Raw genomic sequence first — 25,855 nt, 5'->3', positions numbered from 1 at the left:
CAACTATAGGCTATTGTTGATACTGCTAGAGGATGAATGGATCAATGATCAAATTATAAGACATGTTTTCTATTAGTTTTGTACTCGTTGTTACTACATTTAGGCTACTGGAAGTAGTAATTGGAACTTGACCAATTTCATGTTGCATTTCCACGAATACCAGTAAAGGGCAGCGAACACCCACGATTATCTTAAATAGGCTACACATTTCATTTATTATCACCACCTGACGTTTAGGACACACATTAAACATAATGAAGCTCGCGTTTTGATCATGGACATGCATACTCACGTGCTGGTTTTGAGGCTTTGAGTTCGGCCGTCGCCATTTTGTGTTTTTTCAGAGTCAGATTAAGTGCCATAGTTAATGCTAAATTTCACTTGCGAACAACAGGCTAAAACCATTAAAAACTAAATATGCTTACTCTGGGAAAACTGACTCCTTAGAGTACCAGTACAAGTGAGAATAGGGTAATTTTCTCCTAGACTTTATACACTTATTTTTGAAACAAGTGGTGCCAGCGAGAATGCAGGTTTAAATCACTTTTCAGGCCCGGTACTACCTGCTCTGTCTTGGTAAATAGGTGAGATCTGTAGTTTTTTCTAGTTTTTAGAAGTACAATGATTGTTGTGGTTCTTGGTGTGGACGGGCCATGTGACATGCAGGAGTGACAGGAGGAATGTAATTTATATGTTTACTGCCACCCAGTGGTCACAGTGACGAAAAGCACATTTAACTTCTAACGTCAATGCAATTAGAGCACATAATTACAGATAATATTCAAAGTCCAAACTTTTTCTCAAGCCGTGATGGTCACAGCTCAATATACTACTAATATTCATACTAATTGATCTTGGCTCTATTAAACCTTTGCATCTGAATGGATCTCTGTGATTTGTTTCTTCTGCAACATAAATGCAATTTGCCTAATTCGCATTAACTGAGAAGTTGTAGTTGTTTTTTAAAAACAAATTTAATGTAAAAACAAAAACAGGCTATTCTAAGATGATATAATGCAATATATCATTGTGTCAAAATACAAACAAAATACAGCATCACAGGAAAGTATTACCACAAAGTATATACTTTATTTCAGGCCAATTTCAAAGTATCATATGAAGAGAGATATATAATGTAACAGAATTTATTGTTCTACAACACATGCACATATCTATCAAAAAAAAAAAACAACAGATCATTACTGAATATAAATTCATTTCATGTGCATTTAGAAAACTCTAAATACAAAATCCTTTAACTTGTGTGATTAGTTCTACTGCTACAATGACAGTCAACAGCTAATATGCTCTGACAGTAACACACTAAGCATAAAATCAGGTGTAAGTGACAAAAATGCATCATTGCATCATCAAATGAAAACTCTGTAGCCGTGCAATATAAGCACTGTAGTGTACCACTCATTTTAGGTGCATTGTTCTCACCAACACTGTTTATCCATCTTAAATCCATCAATATACGATTTAATGATCAATAAAAATCAATTCTAAAAAGGAGGTTTCTCACACAGAATATGTTCTCACAATAAACAAAATGTCCATGTTCTGTGATCTATAAAAACAGTATTGTTCCATCACGTTCCAAGTTAATTGCTACCAAAGTAGCGGTTGGCGATAAAATCATGTGTCGTCTTGCAAGGCTGAACTCAACCAAGCACAGGCACATCAGGCTGATTATCCCAAGGTTACTGAAAAGATGTATTCATGGTGTAAACATCAAAATAATGTGATTGTGAGAGAGTTGTCAGTGTATTGTCTTCACTGCGGCTGTAGCAGTTCCTTGCTTTGAGAGAATGTAAACATGTGAGCGCTCATAGAAGAATCACTTGCTTCTCTGTTCAGAAACCTCATCCTCAAATCTCAGGGTTAGTCACTCAAAACGACCATCTTGTCTGAAAAATAAAAAGAATCTCTCAGCTAAACCTATTCAGACATGTCCATTAACACTTAAAAACCTACATCATTTTCTCATTAGCTTATACAGTTTGTTCATACAGAGGCTGATTTACAAATTACACCTTTTCTGGACTCTGAAAATGGAAGCAAAAAATAAGTGTCATTACAAAAACATCTTTGGAATCTGCCACAACAATTCCTGACTGAGATAATAACTGATTGTTTCTTAATTACTCCACACACACACAAAAAAAAATTAAATCAACAATCCGCATTACTCACCACTGTCAGTCAAACCCTGGCCTTCTACACTACCCCTCGACATGACTCTTAAACCTGCTTAAACTTGTCCAAGCTGTAGTCTATAATAAACTCTTCATCTCACACAGCACAATATAGCACAGAGGGCTCGATCTCCCTCTCAGGAAGACAGTTTCAAACATTCAACCCTTGTATACTGTACGCTGTCACAAGGATTAACTGTTCAAAGAGCTATAGTTTCTGTTTAGCCTAGAGACCTGCCTTTTTGGTTAATGTTTAGGAATATCTTAACATCAAGGAAAGATAGTAAAAGCTGCATGTGTCAACAAATAAACAATAACACTAATATGTATATAGTAAAATCAGAGACAAGAAGAGAATCGGCTAAATTGTTAAACGAGCCACAACTGAATCAATCTGTGTCTTGGCAGACTTCATCTTGTGAAGCGATGTGCTGTGATAACAGTCTACCCTGTTAAAAATGTATTACCTCATCTATGAAAGATACTAAAAAGCAAAATGCCATTTGATCTAAGCTATCATACACATGTAGTAATCTAAAATAAAAGAATACTAAAAAGATAAAACAAAGAATGAATCATGAATTAGGTTTGGGTAAGACTGATACAAAGAAGCTAGGGTTACAAAAAATAGATCCCTAAATCCCATTATAATGTGTTTATAAAACAAAAAATACAGTTTTTGATAACTGAACATTGGATAGAGGAAAGTGTGGCTGATGTTTCTGAATACAGCTTAATGCTTATTGCTGCATTACAGAAACTTGGTAGTTGTTCGTGTTGCTCGTGTCTTAAACATACAACTGAAGGCACTTGATCTAACAAAATGTTTAACTTAGACTTGCTGGCACAGCCAAGCAGCAATGTAGTCGGTCCCCAGGCTCAAACCTGCATGCCACCCCACCCCCCCAACCCCCCACCCTCCCCCCAGCAAAGCCAACATGTCCAAACTGGGCCTCACATTACCTTTACTCCAAATCAGTATTGTTCTTTATGCTTCAAATACATCATTTTTGGTTTCTCAGGCTCGTCGAAAACAAACAAAGAGTAAAAACGTAAAGGCCAAATATAAAGCTACTTAAGCTAGATGCAATAGTCCCAAACACAATTAAGTAGTGCTTCGTCACGCTATATTGCAAGAAAAAGAGGCACCAGAGACTCCAAGCGATAACTGATGATGGCAGTTGTTGCGGAAGAGCACATGCACCCGCCCAGCTCAGCTATGAGGGGAGACCAGGGGAAGGAGCGACCCCGGCTCTAGGTAAAGATGCCCTAGATTCACTGACAGATTTGTGAAAGATTTGGGGACCCTTGGGTAATTGTCTGTTCATGGGCCAGCCTTGAAGACACAGACAAAATAAAGAGAAAACAAACCAGTGAAAAGAACAGAACAATACTGCCTCAAAAGAGGTTGGCCATACACGCCGAGACAGAGACAGAAGTCCAGAGAGGCTCGCTGAAATGTCTTGTAAAAGCATCTATGAATCCTTCACAGATCAGAGCAGGCAGCAGTTCAGAGTGTAGAGAGAGGAGTACGGAGCATCCTGCTCGGGTCGTCTATAACCATGTGAGGAAGCTCTCCTTGTCAATCTTGGTAGCTGCCAGCACAGACTCCATGTCATTGAGGATGTCAGAGCTCAGGGCCTCCTGCAGACTGGGCATCAGCTCTTCACCCTCCACCGCCATGCTTTCACCTTCCAGCGTGCCCAGGTCCACATCTGTTCCCGGGATGGCGTCCAGGTAGTCAGGGAAACAACTGGGCTGTGTTGCCATGGAGGTTGGAAGCGGGTCCCCTGATGAGCAGAAAGAAAATATGTTAAAATGATTTGACTGAGCAATTCAGAGATATTAACCACACCACATTTGCATCATGTTGAACATACAATAACTATGAGCAGCCCAAAAACGGCTATGTTAGCCTCCTAGCTATAATAACGCGGACATTTCTGACAGGTTTGATATTGCCCACATGGTGGAAATAATTGCGCAAGTGTCAACGTACCATGATAGTTGTTTATTGTAAATAAAATCCACTGTGCCTGGCCAAGAAATAGTCCGGCACATAACCCCCTCATAAAACCCCAACTCAACCTTTTTAGACTTTGTTTTTTGTACTGTCAACATACGACATGATGATTAGTGAGCTTTAGAGGTGCTGGTAGGCAGAATGTTAACTTTGGATAGAACCAGGCTAGCTGCTGTTGTACATTTTATTGGACAAGCGTGAGAGTGCAATCAATGTTATAAATCAACCCCTTCGAACAACGTCACACTTCCCTTTTCTTCCTATCCTGCCAACATGCAGTGAACGCAGCATTATTAAAACAAATAGGCACAGTAAGCCGCCACTATAGATGAACTGAATGCCAACTGCACACAACTCATGGACTGTCAATCTATATAGAAAGATGTCAAAATACACACTATCAGCACTATCTGACAAATGATCATATTGACTTTGTTTCCAGCCTCACCTGTGTCCATCTCATCCACGCTGTTGAGGAAGTCATCTGGAGTGCGAGGGACGCTGTAGCTGCTCATACTTAAGCCGCTGTCTGTGCTCTCATCCCTGGAGTGGTAGGTCCCGCTGAAAACACAAAAATGAACAAATCTGGGTTAAAACTGTGTACTATGTACAATCATAACTATATATCACAAGTTTCATGAAAACAACTAAAGGAAATGAAAAGCTTTTTTGTGTCAGCAGAGTTTTAGTTGATCTTAATGACCTCAAGTTCACTACTTTGAAACTGAGCTATCTAAATCTAATTAAACAATCCAACAAAGTACACACACTGTAGCAAAAAGCATACATGCTATGAAAAGTAAGAGTGTGGCCTTAATTCCCTCAGAGACTTCCTGCATACATTAACGTTTAAAGTGTTATATCTATTTGAAGAACTATAGTGACTAATCTACAGTGACACCAGCTGAAACCGAGCTTCACTTTTTCGACCTTCGCTGCAGAATACAGGAAAAAGAGCAACGATGAAAGGGGCAACAGAGAGACAAAGAGGCAAAGAGAAGACATTTGACAAGCCTATACTAATTAGCAGAGGAAAAATATGTAGGCAGAGTATGGCAGAGGCAGGATGAATGAGGCCATTGTAAGAGCAGGGGAGTGGAGGCAACAGGGGGAGGAGGGGAGATTAGGTTGGCCTGTCTACTGACTGGACCACATGTTCTCATGGCCTGCTTGCTATTCAGCTCTTTCCTCATTTTGTCCACTTGCAGACGAACCAAAGCTTGAACTGTAAGGAACCATTTCCCAGAATACCACGGAGCAGCATTCACAAGAGAGAAAATCTTCCTGTCCTTTCCTGATCACTCCTGTTTTCTCTTTCTTTCTTTCCTAGTTTTGTGTCTTTACTCAAGTTGTGAACGTCGTGGCTTTATATACACTTTTCAAAAGGTTTTCACCACCATTTCAGTTCCTTTTCCCTTTTATTGCAGCAGTTGTACACCAGAGGTCATGATTGTTCAATGAATTCCACACAGACCTGCTGGTCTGAATGAGTCATTACCATGTGAAGAGGGTTAAGTCCAGTGACTGGCCTTCTGTTTTTACTACTTGTGTAACTCGGGGAGCCGAGTACACAGGTTCCCTCAAACAGGATACATGAACTGTGATGAGCTAAACCAGAGAGGGAGTCTGGTCAGTGCATCTCAACTGTGGCTGTACTGTACTGTACTAAGGGAAAACTTCCTGTTATTTGTACTGGCTTCAGCATGAAACCAACCTGTTGAGGAATGGGTCAGAGCTGTTGGTGGTCATGGTCCGGGCATCCTGGGCCATAGGGGAGGACACAGGGTTCGTACTACCATCTTGATCCATACTGGTAGGCAGCTGATTCCTTAGCGCGAGCTCCTGTGGATGATAAAGAAAAAAAGATAAAGCAAAAAAAAAAAGATGAAAAGAAAAACCCCACCCCTAACCTCAGAGGCTGATTATAACAACTTCACCAAAAACAAAAGCATAACTGAAATATTCTCGCTGCTTGCTCTGCTGTCACTGCATAAAATGTTGAATTTAGGAATTACAAACAGACTGCCAACATGTTGCTCTCCATTTCTCCCCATACAGAGTGTCAAATTACAAGTGGGGCCGAACGCAGTTGGAGACAATTGTTTTCTACACATGCTGTATCAGATAAGGCTGAGGATATGAAGTCATGTTCTTTTTCGCCTCCTTCCATGGAAGTCCTTGAATGGGAAGGTGAAATGATTTGACCAGTATCACTGTTCTGAGATCATTAAACTTTTACAGGGTCACAGAAAACAGGAAGTTAGCCAATGGAATGTAACGTTTTTAGAAAGGAGGTAAAATTGCTGCTTGACACCCTAATTGGTTAGTAGAAGCTTTTATTGGTTGCGGTTGAGGATAAATGGACACAATGTTCTCTGAGGCAGAAGATGAGTAAAAGTCTTAAATTAGCCCTTTTATAAAGTAATAAGTAGTTTTTTCCTTCCATTTTTATTTGCGAAATACTGGCAGCAGTAACCTAAAGGTGTTTCCTTCTCAAACAATGACAGCTCTCCCACAATCTCGTGCACACATGTAAGCAATCTGGGTTTGATTAAGAGGGATTATGAGGGCTGTGTACTGTAAACAACATTTATGGTTTATGGCTGTCTTTTTGTGCATGACTGAGCAGTGTCAGCACTGGACTGCCACCTGCAAGTCACCATACATCACCACCAGTTCTTCATCACACTTCTGCCATGTGAAATACATTTGGGTGTGGCAAGTACTGCCCCAAATTTGACCTCCCTACAAAAGCACATATAGCCTGCATGATTGGAAAGTTTCTACAGTGTAACCTCTGCAACCCAAAGTTACAAGAATTTTGGAGCCTAGTCAACGGTCTCAGAGACAATCAGGGCAAAAAAATTTCACCAGCCACATGTTAAAATATAGAATAAGTGGTAGATTTGCTTCAGCCACCAGCAAAAAAAAACAACACTGGTTATTGAGTAACTGGCTGGAAAAATTTGAACATTTAGCCAGTGGACAAAAAAGTGAATTTTGCACCCTGGATATAGTGAGGTTTGCAGTCCCCTCTCCACATTTTTTTCTCATTACACTCTTTGTTTAAACTAATGAATGTGAATGTCTGAGGTTTGTATAACTGAGCTGCTGATGTATCATCTTTAAAAACAGTTAATAGTAGTGAGCTTAGTCAACTAAACTGTTTTTTTATTTGCTTCATTTATTAATTCTGTTTCTATCACTCACTGCGTACATGTACGCAAGACACCAGCAGAAATCTGGTAGGAAGGGTGGAGATAAAAACTACACACAGTACTTCAAGAAAGGAAAAAAGAAGTGAAATGGGGGTGAAAACGCACACCACATAACCGCAATGTCCCTGGTTCGATTCCAGCTGAGGCTCTTTGTTGCACGTCATACCCATCTCGCTCATTCTCCTTGTTTCCTGTCTGCTTCTTCACTGCCCAATATCCAATAAAAAGGCAAAAATGCCAAAAAAAAAAATCTTTAAAAAAAACATTCAGTGAAAGAAACTGGTTCCCCTAAAACCTGCCTTTACATGCATGAAGTACTTGCTTTGCACATGTGTAAGTACCCAATTAGAAAGCTGTTCAGGTGTATATGCTGCCAAAAAAATCTGTCTATGCTAACTCGGGTTCTCTAAACCCCTTACTCCAATTCTGCAAACCAGATTTCTCCTTTACATGACAATAACCAGGTTAGCAGTGCTCTGAGGATTTTCGGTAAGGACAGCCCCAATCATTTTTTCCCCTATCATCTGCAGCCTGGTGCATGTACACACTTGGGTCACTTCCTACACTGTGAACTTTAAACAGTCCGTGTGAATGGCATGTTAAACAAAGTCACCAGCACCCTCATCCATAATCATAAAGCTCTGTTTCTGGTGTTATGACACAGCCTTGAGTAAACTACTGAACTCAGTTGCACCGCCCAGTGTGGGCAGTGCTGTGACACATCACCGTTAGGAAGTAATAAAATTACCACAGATGACTCACGAGACTTCATTGTAGGGTGGTGTAACAAAGACCAAAGACGCTTAAGATTCAGCACTATACCTACAAATGATGACTCATATTTAAAAGGAAAGATGTACATTATAATTAACAAAACAATCATTTTGCTGTGTTCAGTGAGTGAATAGTTCCAGTTCCAGTATATAGTTGACTCATACTGAAGGTACTGCATCTTTGACCTCTCTGATATGAGCTTGTCTTTTAATATTTTTGTCTGTTTTTAATAGTGATTCCTGACCTGGGGTCTCTGCCGAAGCAGCTCCTGTTGTTTCAGTCTCAGCCTCTCCTTCTCAATCTGCTGCAGTCTCATCTGGTTGTTGCCACCCATGACTGCACTGTGGATGCTAGGAGGCAGCGGTCCTCCCTGTTTCACTGGTGCACTCTGGGTGATCCTCTGCTGATTCAAGCCTGTAGAGGAGACAGAAAGAAGTTCAGATATGTAAGAATGATTTCCTGTATAGTGGACTATATGGTGACATCCAATGGCAAAAATAAACTTTGCAAGTGTTTTTATATAAACATGAACAAGGCTCCAGCTTTGTCTGAACACAGTTTGCATTCACTTCTCTCCTGCAAAGAAATATCCAAACCACATGGCACAACTTTAAAAGTTTAAGTTAACAGGTAAACTCTGCTGGCTTTTCTATTTAGCATCTCCACTTTTTGTTTAGGCTAATGTGTTTTTACATCAGAAACTTGAAGTGAAGCCTAAACAATTTTCAATATTGGACGTGAAAACATTTCTGCAACCAGTCCTTGTAACACTTGGTTGCCTCTAAACTCAGCATAACAAGACTGACAACTTGTAGAGTTTTTGTCTACGAGGTGAACTTGTAAAAAGAATGGAGCTAGTGCAGCAGGTTGTGTAGGACAAGGGAAGTCCCAGCACAAGTTTTCCACAAAGTGTCTGAAACAACCACTATTCCTGTAAGACCTGATCCCCTCCCACTCCCTGACTAAGACAGGCTTTGTTAGTTTTGTACATTGCATCAGTCATGACTTATCCTTTCATTGTGCGTTTTGTTTCCTTCTAAACAAATCAGATTATCCCTCAAGATTGACTGCTTCTTTACCCAGGCCTGATGGGTCAACTTCAGCCGATTTTAATGAATGCAATATGAGCACATTATGCAAATCATATTTAATTTTAAATAGGCACCAGGTTCTATAAACACCATTAACTTTAAAATTATTTCATCCAACCAACATGGTTGCATTGTGCGCAAACAAGGTAGCTACATGTTTACAATATCAGAACAAATGTGTGTGAATTGAGAACACAGCTGTTCCCCTGTGAAATCTTTGTTATTCTCTACTCTAGCGGGGGTGGGTCTAATAAACATGACTATAAAGCAGCACAGCAATCTATGCATGCAAAGTAGGTCACAGGTTTTATCACTGTAGTGGAGAAAAAAGCAAATGTGCTTGACAGCGAGGGGTGTAACAGTAATGGAACCAATGAGGGTCCCTGTTTGCTTATGCGCTTGAAGCACCAACCAAAACAAAGCCTTGACGGGGGCACAATTTTCATGCAGGGCTGCCTATCTGTCCTGTCCTGCCCGCCCCGGCACCTTTCTCATCACCATTCAATCACTGTCTGTTTACACTATCTCAGGAGCTGAATGAACCGTGGCTCAGGGCTCTCCCTGGGAAGCTCTGGATGCCCCGCCCTGCCTGCCGTCTCCCTCCCTCCCCCCCCTTACCTCCCTCCACGCTGCCTCCCCCAACAACCCCACCCCAGCACATGCACACAAACACATACACACACACAGTCATAGAGCCGCCTCCTCTCTCCCACACACACATCAACTGAAACCATGGGAGAGTGTATTACTTCTTATCTTAGACAGATACCGCAGCCTTTTGTGGCTGGATCACTTCACCAATGGGTCACCATTAAACTTTCCCAAAGCTGAGCATGGGCCTTGTCAGCAGCTGTAGATCTGTTATGGCCCACACTTTGAAGAACACTCATTAAAAAGTGAGAGGAGGCATATGGAGCAAGATTAACAAGGCCACACATTAGTTCAGTCCTGACATACCTCACTTCTATAATTGTGCACACACTGTTTTTCTGTGAATTGAGCAATTATTACTGACAGTAAACTCACTTTCAGTTTCACCTCCAAATAAAGATGTTGAGATAATTTGTTTACAACCATTTCACATGTATTGCCCTTACAGACTTAGTTGCAACGATACTGCCTTATTGCCACATCTCAGCTATTACTCTGTTGAATACAATGTTATCATAGATGCGAGAAACGATGGCCAGAACTATGTGAATACAATCCAAGTTGTAGTAGACTGGAATTTTCCTTTAAGGCATGGGTTTTTGATGAATGCAGTCTTACAGTCGGGCTCTTACTGAACCACCAAGTCAAGGACTCCCTCTCAGACTAAACAGTTAACAGTAACCAATGTTACTGAAGGAAGTATGCACAAACAATGAGCAAATCGAAGCATGAGTTACATCTGTGGATGAGATAGGAGCGAAGGACAGGTTCATTTCAGGGCCAGAGTGATAGCATTAAAAAAAAGGAGGCCAGTCCAGCCTGTGAAGACGGTGTGTGTGCACATTTGTGTGGTTTTGGAGTGATGGTTGAAGTCAGCAGCACATACGGGTGGTGATAGCTGGTGGGCCAGGGAGATAAGAGACAAGTTAATGCCGTCTGCTTTTTGTCTTCTTCACGCACCCCTGCAACACAACGAGCCAGCAACACAAGCTCTTATCAGGCCATCACACTGGCAGGCATATTACACCACAAGATCACCTGGGGCAGGTAGAGTGGAGGGAGTGCCAGCTGTGGGAAGTTCTGTGTAACCAGGGCAAAGCACCTTTGAAGGCTCTGTAAATATTTGTCTGCTGTCGATTTAACAAGTTTTATAAAAAAGGCCCCTTGGGAAAGTGTTGTGTTTCCAACGTCAAGATTAGCAAAGTGGAGAAACAGTCTGGATGTGATGCAAGCACCGTTTTATTGTCTTGTACTCCAGGGAGGCCTGAGGGAAAACCAGTCTGTGTTGACCTGACTTTATGTGGCAAGGAGACAGGAAAAAACGGTCTATAAAAGGTAATATTAACAGTGTAGGGGTTCATTTTGTACACAACAGGTTGAAATTAATTTAAATATTGTCATTTTATTGATTTGAGTTAAAAACTTATCATTGAAAGACATATAGTCTTCTGTTTCTTCAATTCTTATGAAAATCATCTGGAAGGAGTGAAATCTTAAAAAAACAAAAACAAACTGTGTATAAATAAGGGTTGTGCAAGTAAAATTATGAACTGACCCTTTAAACTGCCACACTACAGCCTCAAAGTATTTAATGTTGTTAATATCAATATTGGGTTGCCATCTCTCCTAATGAAGTACTTGGACAGCAGAGGCAAAAAAGAAAAAAAAAACATCACATGACATACTATGTAGTAATGTGCTTGACAAATGGCTTTACATTAAAGCCCCAAAGCAAAACACTAAACTCCCACAGGAAATCTGTCTTTTTGTGCACGAGTATCCTAGTGTGTTTTTCCCTGCAGTTCCTACACTCAGAGGACAACATATCTACAAAGGCCAGCCCCTTTTTGAACTCAGCCACAGTGCACTCATGGCTGTTCACTGCTCACCACCTCCTTGGAACTTAAAGAGGATGCATGCTTATCCCGTCGGCATTTTCCCTCTGTTCCTCAGTTTTTCTTTCTTCCCCTTTTGCCTTGCCTCTCCCTGCCCCCCACCTCCCCTCTCACATTGGAGCTCTTTGACTGAAAAGGTCTGGAACAGATTAAGAGTTGGACCACAGAATAAAGAGGCCTGGCAGAGATTCAAGTCTGTCTGGAGCTAGACCAGAATGAGGCTGTGCCTGCACTGGGCCTCACGCAGGGGAAAGCCAGCCGGCAACAACCCTCAGTTAAAGGCGCTCCGCTGCTTTTCTTCTCAAAACTCAAATTAGCCTCCATTATCAAAGCAGCTGGCTTATGATTGGAGACCTACATAGCAGCAGTATAGCAGTTCCTGATAGAGAAGCCCATTTCTATGCAAAATCTGTTAAAAAAAAATAACTACAAGGAATAAAATTAGGTTTCCTTCAAGCATAGAGCCACATTTCAATTAAATATCAAGTAGTTTGATGTACATAGCTCTATCAAAAATTTACCTACAACAGCATATGACCAACATAACAACAGGTATAAATGTGAACCATTAGCACAACAAAGATTTTATCTCAACAAAATGATGTTTGATGGCACATAATGAGTTAACTTGGTTTCTTTCTCCCTCTAACTCGCTTTCAGGGGCCCAGCAGCCTTGTGTGTTCAAGACTTATAAATCTTCAAAGAGCTTCGCCGACCAGAGCCGCCGTCTCTTCCCAGCTGCCCTGCTCCTCTTACAACTCTGTTTTGAACTTTTCTTGCCTGCCCTCAGAGCAGAACGCACAATTGCTTACAGGAAAAAAAAAAGAAAAAAGAAAACTGCCCAGGCTCGATTAAAAGTAACACTAAAATTAAACAGGATAACAGGCTGCGTGCTGCTTCACACATGTGAAATGGGGATGAGCTTCCCTGTGGAACACAATGAAGGGATGGCACCTGAAGCGTGAAGGAGTCAGAGTGACATAAGCAGGAACCTTCATCTCTGGAAGTCTTCCTGACACACAGAAGAATTAGCTCATTCCCATGGCCGCAGAGAAATCTCGCCACACGTACCTGGTCCTGTCACTAATTCACAAATCCGGGCCACCACACACACACACCGAAAGCTAACTGTCAAACTTTAGCTTGGCCGAGGGGGGGATTAATGGCCAACTCAGCTGTTGCTCCAACACTAAAATGGCTGACAAAAGGTTAGGTGCTGGTTTTGAGGGTGGGGGTTGTGAAATCTGGTTGCAAAAACTAATGGTGTGGGCTAGTCATGCCTAAACAATGTAGGACACTAAAATGAAAACACGAATCACACACAACATAGCTCACTATTATAATTGTGATGATACATTTTTTATAGATTAGCCAGAACTCTGTTACGCAAAAAGTCAACTGCTGTCACAAGAACACAATGTCTTAGTTGCTGGTGACACTCGTTTTAATAACTAACTTAACTTGAAGTAACTACAAGGACTTTTGTTTTTTTTTAATAAACCACCTTAATTTAAGAAATAGACTAAAGCAAACTCACCAAAGCGTGGGTCAAGTCGTGGGTCCAGCCAAGATGTGGTCTTGTTCTTGTGGTTGATGTAGTAAATTTCTCCCTCTGATGTTATAGCTTGTTCCCAGCCGTCAGGAAGAGGACCTGAGGAACAAAAGGAAAAAATAACATTAAAGAGATGGCTGGTGTTTCAATCACTGCTCAAAGTTGTATTTTTCCATTATAATTTAGCAAAACATATCAGCCTTAAATAACTATAATTATAATAATAATTGGGCATAATTACAGAATATTGTAGTTATACACAATTGTGAAATATCAGTAGAGGTGATATCACATATGATGCTAATCTGCACCTGCTGGGACAAAACATAAACTGACTACAGGGGAAAAAAGACATCCAAGACAAATGGCAGCACATATACATATATATACACTTTTTTTTTTTTTTTTTTTTTTACCATTGAGAATGTAATAAATCTATCATATGTCACTGAAGTCAAACAAACCATCAGATAAGGCTCTTTCTAAAATGTACCTATAGGTTGGCAGGTAGAGCAGTAAAGATTTGAGAATTCAGAGATACTTCATCTCTAAACTTGGTATTCTGTGAGTCATAGAGCTCCCAAACATGTCAGACAGGACCTGTCACGTTCTACCTCTGTCTTACCTCACCTAGGGCAAATTCCTACCGCACGGACAGAACTAAGGTACAGTCTTAGTGACATGTAAGGACTAGACTAGACTGCTCCTTACTTCTACTGTATGTTGTATGAAAGTAAGAAAATGCCCAGAAATAGCTATTAGGCCTCAAAGAATGGTAATTCTGAGTTTAATGCTGGAAAACCTGAGTAATGATCATTTGTAATAGATGAAATGTGCTGCTTCAATAGATGAACTATATTTCACAAAACTCCACATATACACACCACTGGCTGGGTTCATGATGTTCTGTTGCTGCACTGGTACAGAACTGGGCTGGGGAGGCTGGTTCATCTGAAGGAGGGCCTTGCGAGGGTCCTGCCAAGTCGTGGTTTGATCGATGTGGCTGTAAGGAGACAAAGATAGCCATACAAAGTCAGAAAAAGAAAGTGTGTCAATGTGTTTCTACCAGGATTCAGTTGTAAGTTCAAACCAGAGAGCATATCAATGTGAAACAGCGGGTCACATGCAGGAACTGATGACTCAGAGCACTTTCAACAAGCTCTTTGATGAAAATACTGAATCTAAACCCTGCTTTCTGTAAACCATGACTGTTACAGGAAGCTAAACTCAGCTCTGGCTGTTTGGACTGAAGCTGAACCCACAATTTAACATGGATTCACATAAGACTTTCAATCTCAGTTTGGATTGTACTAAAATATTTTTCCTTATAAATTCACTTTAAAAAAAATCATGTGCCATCAAGAATGGAGAAACTGGAAGCTATAAATAAACAAGACAAAAAAACCAAAACAGTACTGAAAATAAATCAAGTCCTAACATCTGTAGCTGTAGGTAGGCTACTAAACTTCTTCTTGAAAATGTCTAAAGAGGCTGTGATTGGTTTCAAAACATCTATTGTAACATCAAACAATGTTGCTCCATCTATTTTATGGCTCCTCTTTACCGGGATGGGAGCAGGGGAGAACGGGGGAGGGGGGCATTGTGTTGCGTTCTGTGAAGGCATTGATAATTAGTGCTTTGTTGGTACTTGTTGCTTGATTAAGATGGAAAGCTAATACAGGAAGCCCTCCTCTCCTGAGCAGGACCCTCTCTATTGAGGGAGGGTCAGTCCCAGGGCTCAACGCAGGGGGTCCTTTTTTCCTGGAAGCGGCTCGGACACTGTGGAGTGTCAGGGGCTTTAACAATCTGGCGCCACATTTACAAAGCTTTCACCTGCTTGACAAAAGCACAGACTGAGCTACGACCTAAAACCCCACTATTCACTTGTTCTTTTTTTTTTTCGTTTGTTTTTCGAACCATCCCATTTAAGAGACCGCCCTCACTTCAACTCCAAACAGGCACCAAACTCCAGCAGCTTGTTTATACAAGACCACAACTCTAACATTTACATCATAGCACAATAAAGAGTTTGTTGGTGGTGGAATTTGAATATTAGCCCCCCCCCTCCTCCCCTCCCCCCGTATTCTGGTAGATGTGTTCTTCCACACGCTGCCATTCTTCACAACTCTGTTAATTTGATCCCAAAGTGCCATTAGCCCAGATTTTGGAACAGCTGGGTGAAGTGAGAGATTCAGAGTTTCTCTTGGCCTCTGCAGTAATCCCAGCCTGCCTGTCTACTCTCTATCCCAGGCCAGAGAGCGAGAGGGCCTGACTCAGCACTCCTCCCCCCAACACAATGCAACCCATTTTGAAGCCCCCTCTTGTTTATGCTTTACTGATCAAAGGAGCTGCCAAATCCCCTACCAAACCCTCCCCCAGCCCTCACACACACACACACACACACACACACACACACACACACACACACATACACACGCACACAAACACCACAAACCAAGCAAAATAGCTGGAACTGCTCAGACTGGAGGGGCCCCTTGAGAAAGAGGGGTCATAGGGAGCGGGGTGATACAACTACAGAAAAGAAGAAAAAATCAACGGAAGCTATCCCTCTGAATTCCATTGGCTGCATGAGTTGCTGTGGTCCTGTTACACTCAGAGCGCCCGCCCTGCCCCCTTCGCTGCCTCCTTCCCACTCTGGAAACTATGACATTTATTATACAGAGGAGGGGAGAACAGGGGAGGAGACTGGGGGAGAAGAGCACTGGGATAAGGAAAAGGAGGGGTTATAGTAAATGAGAGGCCTGTACATCCTGGTACACCAATGCCGAACAGAAATGTGACGACTGGAGCACACAGCTGAAAATATACAACCTCAAAGCCTCCCAGATCTCTGATTATAAATTATTTTAAGTACGCCACCTTATGTTGGGCTTCTCTTAACACTGATAAAGGAAACAGCTATTGATTTTTCTATCAAACACTAGTTTTGTAGCTCTTATCAATCAAAACTGATGTAAACAAAGCTTCAGTTCCAAACAGAGGTATCAGAGATGATAATCAAAAGCCTCGTGATAAAACCCACGGACTATGACAGCTTCCAAGTCAGCACTGCACTGTATTCAAAGGGTGCGAGGACAGAGAGAACTAGTAAATGAGTTACCAACAGCAAGTAATTCATCCACCAGGTTTTAAAACTACAAGATAATCCATTCACTCAATCTGCCCCGAACTCTATATGGTCAGAGCTATAGACCGCTTCCTGCAGGCGAAACATAAAACAAAACAATGTCATGGCAACTGTTGGGACGGCTGGAGGCCACCAGTTGCTGTGAGGAATTGCTGATGATCCGCAACCTCCACGGTCACAACTGCTCGGTGTTGTCTTTACACGTCTCTGACACCACGGCGAGCTCAGCAGGGGCGGCCACTGCACCCTCCCCCCACCCAACCTCCATCCCCAGGGCAGGGCAGCGGACACACAGCCAACTGGTTGTGGGACAGGCCTCGTCCACAACAGTGCTGTTACATTTGAAAACAATGTAAGATGTTTAAAGTGTTCCTGCCACATTTTTAGATCATATTCGAATAGATTGTTGTCATGCAAAAACATTACGACGAAAAAAAAAAAACACTCCACAGTTGTTCCGTTATGAATGTGGCTGTGGTCAGCTTGAATTCATGTTGCTAACCAACTTGAACATTGATAGAGAGCAAGCAGAAACGTGGATTATACTACGTCTACGGACATTTTAGTACTTTATTCACAAACTGACCACCATTAGAATCATTTATAGCTTTAATTAAAACCACTTGACACTGCTGCTAATCTTTCTTATGGGTGCAAACTTTACAGCTTCCATTCCAGCCTTGAGAGATGAAATAGCAGCTTGGTACTATTTCTGCAAAGTAGTTTGTCATTTTCAAGGCGCTGTTTGTTGTCAACAAGGCAGGCACGAAGAATGGAGGACGACAACATGTCACGATTCCTAAAACTGGACCACATGCACAAATAACAGCAACACAGTACCATTTTCTTCCAAATTCCATCACTTTAGTGAGCTCTTTCAAAAAAAAAGATCAGTTTTCAGCGAGATGGTCCGAGATGTGAGCCTATTCTAGATGACCAGCCAAAAAAAAAAGAGAAAACAATGACATAGCCTTAATATGATGCTTGGAGGTCTGAATCACCGCAAAAAAACACCCATCATTAGCGTCTTCATGGGAAACAGTTTACAAATGGCCACGTATTGCAGCATAGAAGGGCACTGTGGTACAAACATGACAGTTATCAAGTCGTTTGGCCTCAATGCGGGACTTAACTTTTGCTCAGTTTTGCTCAAGCTGTCATCATGGTCGACTGTGGCTTAGCAGAGCACATAGTGGGACTCTTGATCCACCCAGGCACTCGACATATCCTTGACTGATGGCCCAATTATCAAGGTGGCGTTTATTGTGCCAGCGTTATTTATAAGCACTTCTTGCTGGGAAGGAGGGAGGGAGACCCTTCGCATCAAGGCTAAACTTGACTTTGCTTAAATGATTTGGCACATAACTTTTCCGTTCAGGGTCGATTACATAAGACCTGGAGCATGTCCACTTTTACTTTTTATTTCTTTTCTTTTTTTTCCCATTTTTTACCATACTAACATAATTCAAGACAAAGCTGATCCCCAATCAGTAGTTCCATGTACATTCAAGATTTAGCTTCAAAGAGCTAAAAGTTCTACATCTTTAAGGAGATCCAAGTCAACAATTCTGAACACTGAATACTCATCCGATTACAGCAGTATGACAAACTTCCCAACACACAAACGGCCTGTTTACGCCCATGAATACTGTGGTGTTTACATCTGGCTTTGAGGAGAACTATCTCACCAAAAATAAGTCACGTCTCTGAATAAGCTCTGCTACCTGCCAAAAAGGCAGATCAAAGCTAGATATCCAGTAAAATGACTGTTTATCCCACTGAAATTGTCTCGATAAGCTGTCAGATGTCAAAAGCAGTGCTTCACCGGTGTAAAACGGGGGAGTGAAGCTATGGGGAGTGCAGCAATGATGAAACACGCCCCACAGCTGAGTTGTCAAATGTTAAAAATGGGATCCTCGGGCTACAGGGTCTCCACCCAGGGAGTATATGCTTGGGAGGTGGTTGAAGCCGATGACTAAAGAGCGCACTGAGGGAGGCCAGATGTAATCAGGCCTCTAAGATGAGGATGACCACCTCCACTCTGGTTGACCGGGGATGCCTGGCTGCCTCTCTATCAGCAGGACATCATCAAGAGAGATTATTGGGGCAACCTCTGTGACCCTATTGTGGCTATAGGTTTCCCTTTGAAGAAGGGTTTGTATCATCATACTTCCTAATGAAGCAACTAATTCACAAAGCACCAGGACTGTGAGTGTAGCTTTAAACTCTGTTTTTGTCCATAGACTAATTCAGTAAACACAATGATTAAAGTGTAATTTTAGGGAGTGCCTTGTAAGATTATTTGGTCACTTCTTGAAGATTTTATATTTCTTTAGCTAAAACTGTGGCCAATTATATTGACCAAACTTTACATAAAAACTAAACTGAATACGTTTGTAGACTCCTTTGCATCATTTCTAGTTAAATACATACATTTAAATAGCGATACTTGTATGCATGCTGCAACATGTGTAAAAATGTTTCTTTATTTTGTTATTCAAGTGCTTTGGTTGCCAGGAGTGGAGTACTTTTGGCGAGTCTAAACCCCCGCCCCACCTGAGAAGGCCCACTTCTCAGATACTACATCTCTGTGGAGATGCCCTCTGTGACAGTGGAGGCATTGATGTCTGGGACAGAGGTGTTACATCAAGACTTTGGTAAACACTAGCTTGACTTTCTCACAGTCCCATTTGTGTACTGAGCTGACAGGCCCCAGTTGAACAGGAAGGGTCTTGTCTGTGTGTGGTCAATAAACCAAAAGTTTGTCAAACACAAAGTTTCTCCAAATGAGGGCTTCACGCAGGCTTACTGCCCAGTCTTCCCAGCACCATTTGTGACTGACTTAGCCTCCACAGTTCAAAACAGCTCCGCATGAAATCCAATTTGCATATTTATCACTTCTAGGCTCAGAAGTTCAGATAACAATTGATATGAAATGTCAAGATGAGTATCAAATCATCGTTAGCCAAGTAGTAAAACTGATATCAATGTCTAGGACAAACGTAGCGCAAATTTAAAATGTAGGAAAGGTACGTGACAACTTCATTTCACATAGCAATGACACTAATGAGGCAAACATCTGGAGGTTGAGACAGATAACAACCACTGCATGTGTGTGTCCCACAATGTACTGTGGGTATTAGATTTAAATATTTGTTTGGTGTATATTCATGCTGATGTTAATTTGAGTTAATTCAAGTTATTTAACTTAATGATTATTGATTATTGTCGGTATATTGACATGCAGTCCCAGTGTTGCCATGTTTCAAGGGGCTGAGCTAAATAAATACAGTGGTAGTTTTCCATCACTCAGTTGGAAATTATTGGGAGATTTTTTTAAAAGGAACCCAGTATTCCTCTGCAACACAAGCTAAATATAACTGAGGTACAATGGTGGGATTGAATTCTCAACATAATCTGAGGGTCCACATGAGAACAACAAAGATATATCTACTGCTTATAACAAAGTAAACAAATAAACACTTTTTCTACTTTTCTACACTATTTCTTCCTCTAACAGGCTTCCACAGTCTTTAGTGCAACATTATTCAGGATGTTCAAGTAAAAGCTAAATTTTATAATCATTCTACGTTACTTTAAATATGCAAAGACACAAGTCAGCCATGATGTGGGAAACCACTCTCATCAAAACAGTTTAAAATCCAATTGGGCAAAGACAAAAGTGTCCATCAACACATGGCTCTACCTGCCCCTCAAGGCAAACAATAGCTACACCCCCAAAGCTTTCCTCTGCTTAAGGCTGACTTCCCACGGACTAAAAGCTTATTCAAAGCTGCATTTAATAAGCGTCCGGAAACAGTGATTACCCCTCCTAGTTCACCCGTGTGTCTAAATTAGAAACCTTCATTAGTTTATGACCCAGCCCAAGAGACTTGCCCTGCCCCCGTCCAGCACCAAGCAAGGTGACCCAACCTCCCTGCCCCTGCTGTCATAAATCAAAGGCCACCACAAACTGCAGGAAGAAAGAGGAGGAAAGGTCAAAGGACTTTGTTGACATTCTACAAGTCTTCTCACATCTTAAAGTTTTAGTTTTTGATCAAATAGCCAAACCTAAACTACAATTTTGCAACAACATGAGACATTTCTCATGTCTAAATCCTATTTTCATTAGAACTGAAACTACCAATCATTTCCACTTTTGATTTCTTTTTAAATCACAGTTACACAGGGCCAAGATGGCATCTTCAAATTGCTCGTTTTGTCTGACCAACAGTTTGAAATCCAATTTGTGATGATAGAAACTGAGAAAATCAACACATTTAACAAGCTTGAAATAAAGAATGTTTGAGGACTTTTTCTTAAATCACATATCATCAAAATCTGGCAAAAAAAATCTGGGGAATGAAGTATCCAATAATTCACAGTAGAAGTTTCATATTTTTTCAAAAGAAAAAAAAGAAAACATTGAACAGGCCAAACTAAAGCCATAAGTACTGTAACACTGGCACAAGAGTCAATCATTAATTCTTACTGATTAGAATTTACACTAACCTCCTAGCCTGACATCTTAGATGTAAAACTCTAAAGAGTGCTGCCCTCTCATCGCCATCTTTAAACTTCATGTCAGACATTTGTCTATTTTGGGAAGGCTCACATGAGTCTCAACAAGCCTGTGGTCTGAATAAAGATCACTGTTTCACTGCTGGGACAAAGGGAGGGCCGGAGTTTCTCTTGGCCCCTCTTCTAGTCATCTCTACATGGCTGCCATTTAACTCCACTGACACAAAAGAGGCACCATCACAACGCCACGGCTCCATTCATACCAAGACGAGCCTGGATCTTAAAGGGAGTGGGACATCGGCATCTCTGGGGCTGTTGTGACTCACAGACGCCGATCATTCCCAACTCGGCTGCTATAGTGTACTAATAAACAACAGAGGGGAGAGCACAAACTGATTCCTAAAAAAAACCCTTTCACCCTGAATTGATATAGCTATAGGGACAAGCGAGGACACCTGAGTGAAATGTGAGACCCTGCTCTCTGCTCTATTCAGCTCTGCTACTTGGTGACTGCCTCCCCACCCCCACCTGTCCATCCACCCACCCACACACATACACTCTGCGCCTCTCTCTCTCTCTCTCTCTCTCTCTCTCGCTCTGCTTCACTCCTTCTGCAACACTTCTCTGTCAGACAACCCCTGTTTATAAATAGGGGAGTGTCTTTTCCAGCAGCTCTGCCGAGGCTTTTATTCCAGATCAAATATCTGCACTTTGATGGTGTATGGAAGATGTCTCCTCCAGTTTTCTTTACTTGGACACAAACACAGCACACAACATTTACTCTTGTAGTAAAACATGCCAGATGAAAAACAGCTCCTTACAGGGCCAAGTTTTGTTCCAAGTCCATAAAGTAACATCAGAAAAAAAAGGTCAACTCAAACTGACATTTACCCAATTGTTATAAAAACACATGAAACACTGCATATAGTTTTAATTTCAGAGCAGCTAAAAATCAATAATGCAGCAAGATTTGATTTCCCAAACTGAACTTTAATTTATTATCGGAAATTTGCTTTATTGTCTGGAAGTGCATTCACACCTTTTCTTAACAACAGCAATGAGGGACTCTTGTGAGAATAGCCCCCCCCCCCCCCCCCCCCCCCCACCACCCCCACCGTCCTTTTTGTACAATTTTAGAAGAGCCTCCTAAAAACAGGGCCAGATGTTCTCCAGATGTGAGGCCTTCTAACATCTGGTACTGAAAGTTCTTTTTTGATCCTAGTAAATTTGAGGCTATCATGTTTGTTCAGACCCTGTGTCAGAAAGCTATATTCCCTTGAACTACAATTGTGCCTTTAAGAAAAGTAGGAATGATGACTTTAAATGTCAAATTGTCTCTAAACACGAGCTGCTACGTGTTTCATAAACTTTAGAACTTTTTTCGTAATGTGCAGATTATCTGGAGATAAATTGCTGACAGACATCAACTTGTATAAATGATTTAATTCATTCCTTCACAGAACTACACAGTCAATGTATTAAAAGCATAAAGACTAAACAGAAAAACATGCAAACTAAAAGGATACTGTGACTGCGCTAAGTCCTCTGGTATACCTGCTATTTCACCTACTACTCTTAAGTTTTCTTTGGATGGTTACTATGGAAGAGATCTGCTGGTTAGCAGATGAGTTTTGCAGAGCTGTCTGTCTTTTTCTGTCTAGGGCAGCTACAGTGCTCCATTGTTTTCTATTGAAACCTGAGACCAAGAAAAGGAACACTACATACAGCAGCAGTCCCTCAAAAGACTGCTCTTGTTTGCTGAGGCCACCAAATTTAATAACCTACAATTTAACTATTGCAATTGTCTCTTTTAGAGAACACTGGTCAACATTGTGCACTGTAGCAGATTTGCTAATTATTGTCAGCATAATGTACACCGAACAGAGCTGTAGTATGAGGGTCCTGTCGCCTCTCTGGTAACATGGACTCATCTTGGTCCTGGTCACTAGTGGAAACTATACTTTTCCCTCCAAGTCTATAGATTGTAAAACATCATTTCAACTTGAGATTGTAATGCTACATAAATGCAAAACTGAAAGGTTTGGTTACATTAAACCTAAAAAAATACTGTTTTCTTATCACGATCTCTGTTGTTTTAGGTATTGACAGCTTTAAATACAATTTTATTGCACACTGGACACACTGCAGTGATTCATCTCGACTTGTTAAACTCTGAGATAAGATAAAAAGAAACCAGGTCTTTCTTTAAAATTTTCCATAAAAGGGGTAAGATAGTCGGCTGGTTAACATCAAATATCAGAGATACCTAATTTCTTAATCCTGATCTTGTCAGGTCCATAAATCATTTATACATTTTAAAGCTGCCTCGCTAAGAACATCCATCACATGTCCTTTGTCAGGATGCAGAAGTTTTGACAGTTGGGTATAATAAATATATTAAGGGCCTGAGGTGTGCAGATGATTTTATGTGATATACGCCCATAAGATTTTCCATCTACTTTCAAAGCCTTCCATTCTTTTTTTAAAAACCACAAAATGCCACTTTCAAGATTTTTTTCAATCTGACTATATGAGTGGAGACACAGTGTTGGCAGTTGTTGCCAGCATTCTTACTTGAGAAAGTATCTCTGACCGGAGGCGGTCTTGGCCATCTCCCAGCCTGGGGGCAGGGGCACGTCATCAGGAATCTCATAAGAAGACTGACGGAGATGCTGAGGGGAGGCACCTGCTGGGGGCATGCCAGACAGGGAGCCACCAGAAACAGCTCCCAACTGCAGGGAGGCAGGGGACGAGTGTGCACGAACATGGTGGGGGGTGAGTGCTCCGGCTGTCCCAGCGTCTGTGCTTGCCTGTGTTGGAGTTAGAAGAGAGTCAGCATGAAGGCATCTTTTTAAAAGGTTATTTCACTTAGATCACATTAGATAATTATAAAAGAGAAATAAACTTGATTCTAAGTTTGTTTGAATACCTAAAAAAAGGTAGATTAGTTATAATAAATTAAACAATCATTTATTATAAGATAACTGAGAGGATATAACACTAAACAAATAACATTAAAGTTGTGTGTGTGTATTTATACATAAATAAATAAATAAATAAATAAATACATACATAAATACATACAAGTATAATAGTATTTTCATTTTGAACAGAAAATATGAAGTTTATAAAGTAAGTTTAAAGTTAACTAAAAGACAGTTATATCACAAGATTGGTGATATAACTACTTGGGAGTCTACATACATAACCCTGACTCAACATTTCAGTCACTTTTCATATGATAAAATAAATTCATATTAGGAAGTTCTGTTCGTGTGGAGACAAGTTAGAGTGTAATGTTTAGGCACGGGAGGGGGGGGGGGGGGTGGGGGGCGACCCTGGCCCTGTGTTTAACAGAAGGGAGAGCGCAGACTCGCTGCACAACGGCACATGCGCACTCCAGAGAGACCACAAGCAACAGTTGTGGGAGACGGTATGAGGGTGGGTGGGGGAGGAAGGAGGGTGTTTTGGGGGGTGGGGGGGGGGTTGGGTTGGGTAGGTAAATAGGACAAATTCAACCATCATATGATTTCTTGATTGCAAGTCATCCCGATTAAGTGAACTCAGTTTCTGTGAGTCATTTGATTTAATCATTTCCACATGACTGTGACTTTCTATACAGTCCAAAACACATATCCTGTGGAAGCTCACATATCCTGTATATGTTCAGCCAACCTGACAACTCACTCACTTTAACTACAATAAAGTGCTCATTGCTTGCTTGGACACATTTTCACTAATTAAGACAGTTAAGGCCAAACAAACAGCCTAGAATAATAATAAAGTAATTACTAGTTGTTGGGAAAAGTCAAATGTGTAAGAGTTGAGGGCCAATGTTTGTCAGCCTTTAATTAAAAACAAAAAAAAACTTTCCTACACTTTGGGTTATGACAACAAACCAATGAAGTCACAACAGTTATATCATAAAGATTAAACAAAGTAGCCGTAAGTGTAACTATGAAGTGGCTCCACCAGTACCTCACTGTAGGCCTGAGCCCCCTCTACATGGGCCCTGCTTTAATACTGATTTCTGGGAAGGGGCAGAGGAAAGACAGGGCGGGCTTACTTGTCTGGAATGGGACTTTGGTTCAGGAGGTTTGAAGAAGGAGTCTGGCAGCTTCCTCATCCTCATGGGCACGGAAGGGGGCACGATGGTGTTTTTCGGGTTCATCACGGCGTTAAAAAGTGCCTCCAGGTCGGTCTCAGAGTCGCCCCGTACATGGACGATCTGGTGTCCCGCAGGAGGGTTATGCTGGCTCGGATCCATTGTATGTGTGTGTGTGTGTGTGTGTGTGTATGTGTATGTCCAAGAATGTGGCGGTCAGAAACTCACAAAAAAGAAGTTTGAGCCAATCCCAAACTTTTTTTTCTCCTTTCTTTCACGCAGCAGGAAATCTGGAAATCTCGACGACAAGTCAGTAAAAGTTATCCCGGGTCATTCTAAAGTTTCAAAGTCGACTGCTTTTAATTTCTTCCAAAGTGTGTTAGCTGTCGAAATCTGCAGTGGAAGACAAAGTTTTCCTGTAGTTTCTTGCTGGCATACTTGTGAATGTAACAAAGCGCATATCTACTCCACACTGGAATCTATGTTGTCGTCCTGGCCCCAACTTTTCCAAAAAAAAAAAAAAAAAACGCAAACGCAGACACAAATGACGGAAAAAAACACATCAAACGCTTGGCTGAAACTGTCCCAGCTTTCCGTGTTTCGGCCAAGTCGACGCTGTTAGGGAATATTCTTACAAAAAAGATTCATAGCTCGCAGAAAAAATCTCCGCCGCTCACTT

General features: G+C 41.2%; 1 protein-coding gene across 1 annotated transcript; it reads right to left on the bottom strand.

Annotated features, from left to right (window-relative positions):
- Positions 1-3,117: 3,117 nt before the first annotated feature.
- On the bottom strand, positions 3,118-25,841 carry yap1 (Yes1 associated transcriptional regulator). Its single transcript, XM_053320908.1, has 8 exons — positions 25,138-25,841; positions 23,646-23,881; positions 14,287-14,405; positions 13,388-13,501; positions 8,458-8,627; positions 5,936-6,063; positions 4,670-4,782; positions 3,118-3,988 (listed from the first exon to the last, which is right to left on the bottom strand). The coding sequence occupies exons 1-8, from the start codon at positions 25,336-25,338 to the stop codon at positions 3,753-3,755; spliced, it is 1,317 nt and encodes a 438-aa protein (XP_053176883.1). The 5' UTR covers positions 25,339-25,841; the 3' UTR covers positions 3,118-3,752.
- Positions 25,842-25,855: the final 14 nt, after the last annotated feature.

The sequence above is a fragment of the Scomber japonicus genome, chromosome 6 (assembly GCF_027409825.1).
Source record: "Scomber japonicus isolate fScoJap1 chromosome 6, fScoJap1.pri, whole genome shotgun sequence".
NCBI lineage: Eukaryota > Metazoa > Chordata > Actinopteri > Scombriformes > Scombridae > Scomber > Scomber japonicus.
This window is presented reverse-complemented; position numbering and strand designations above follow the sequence as displayed.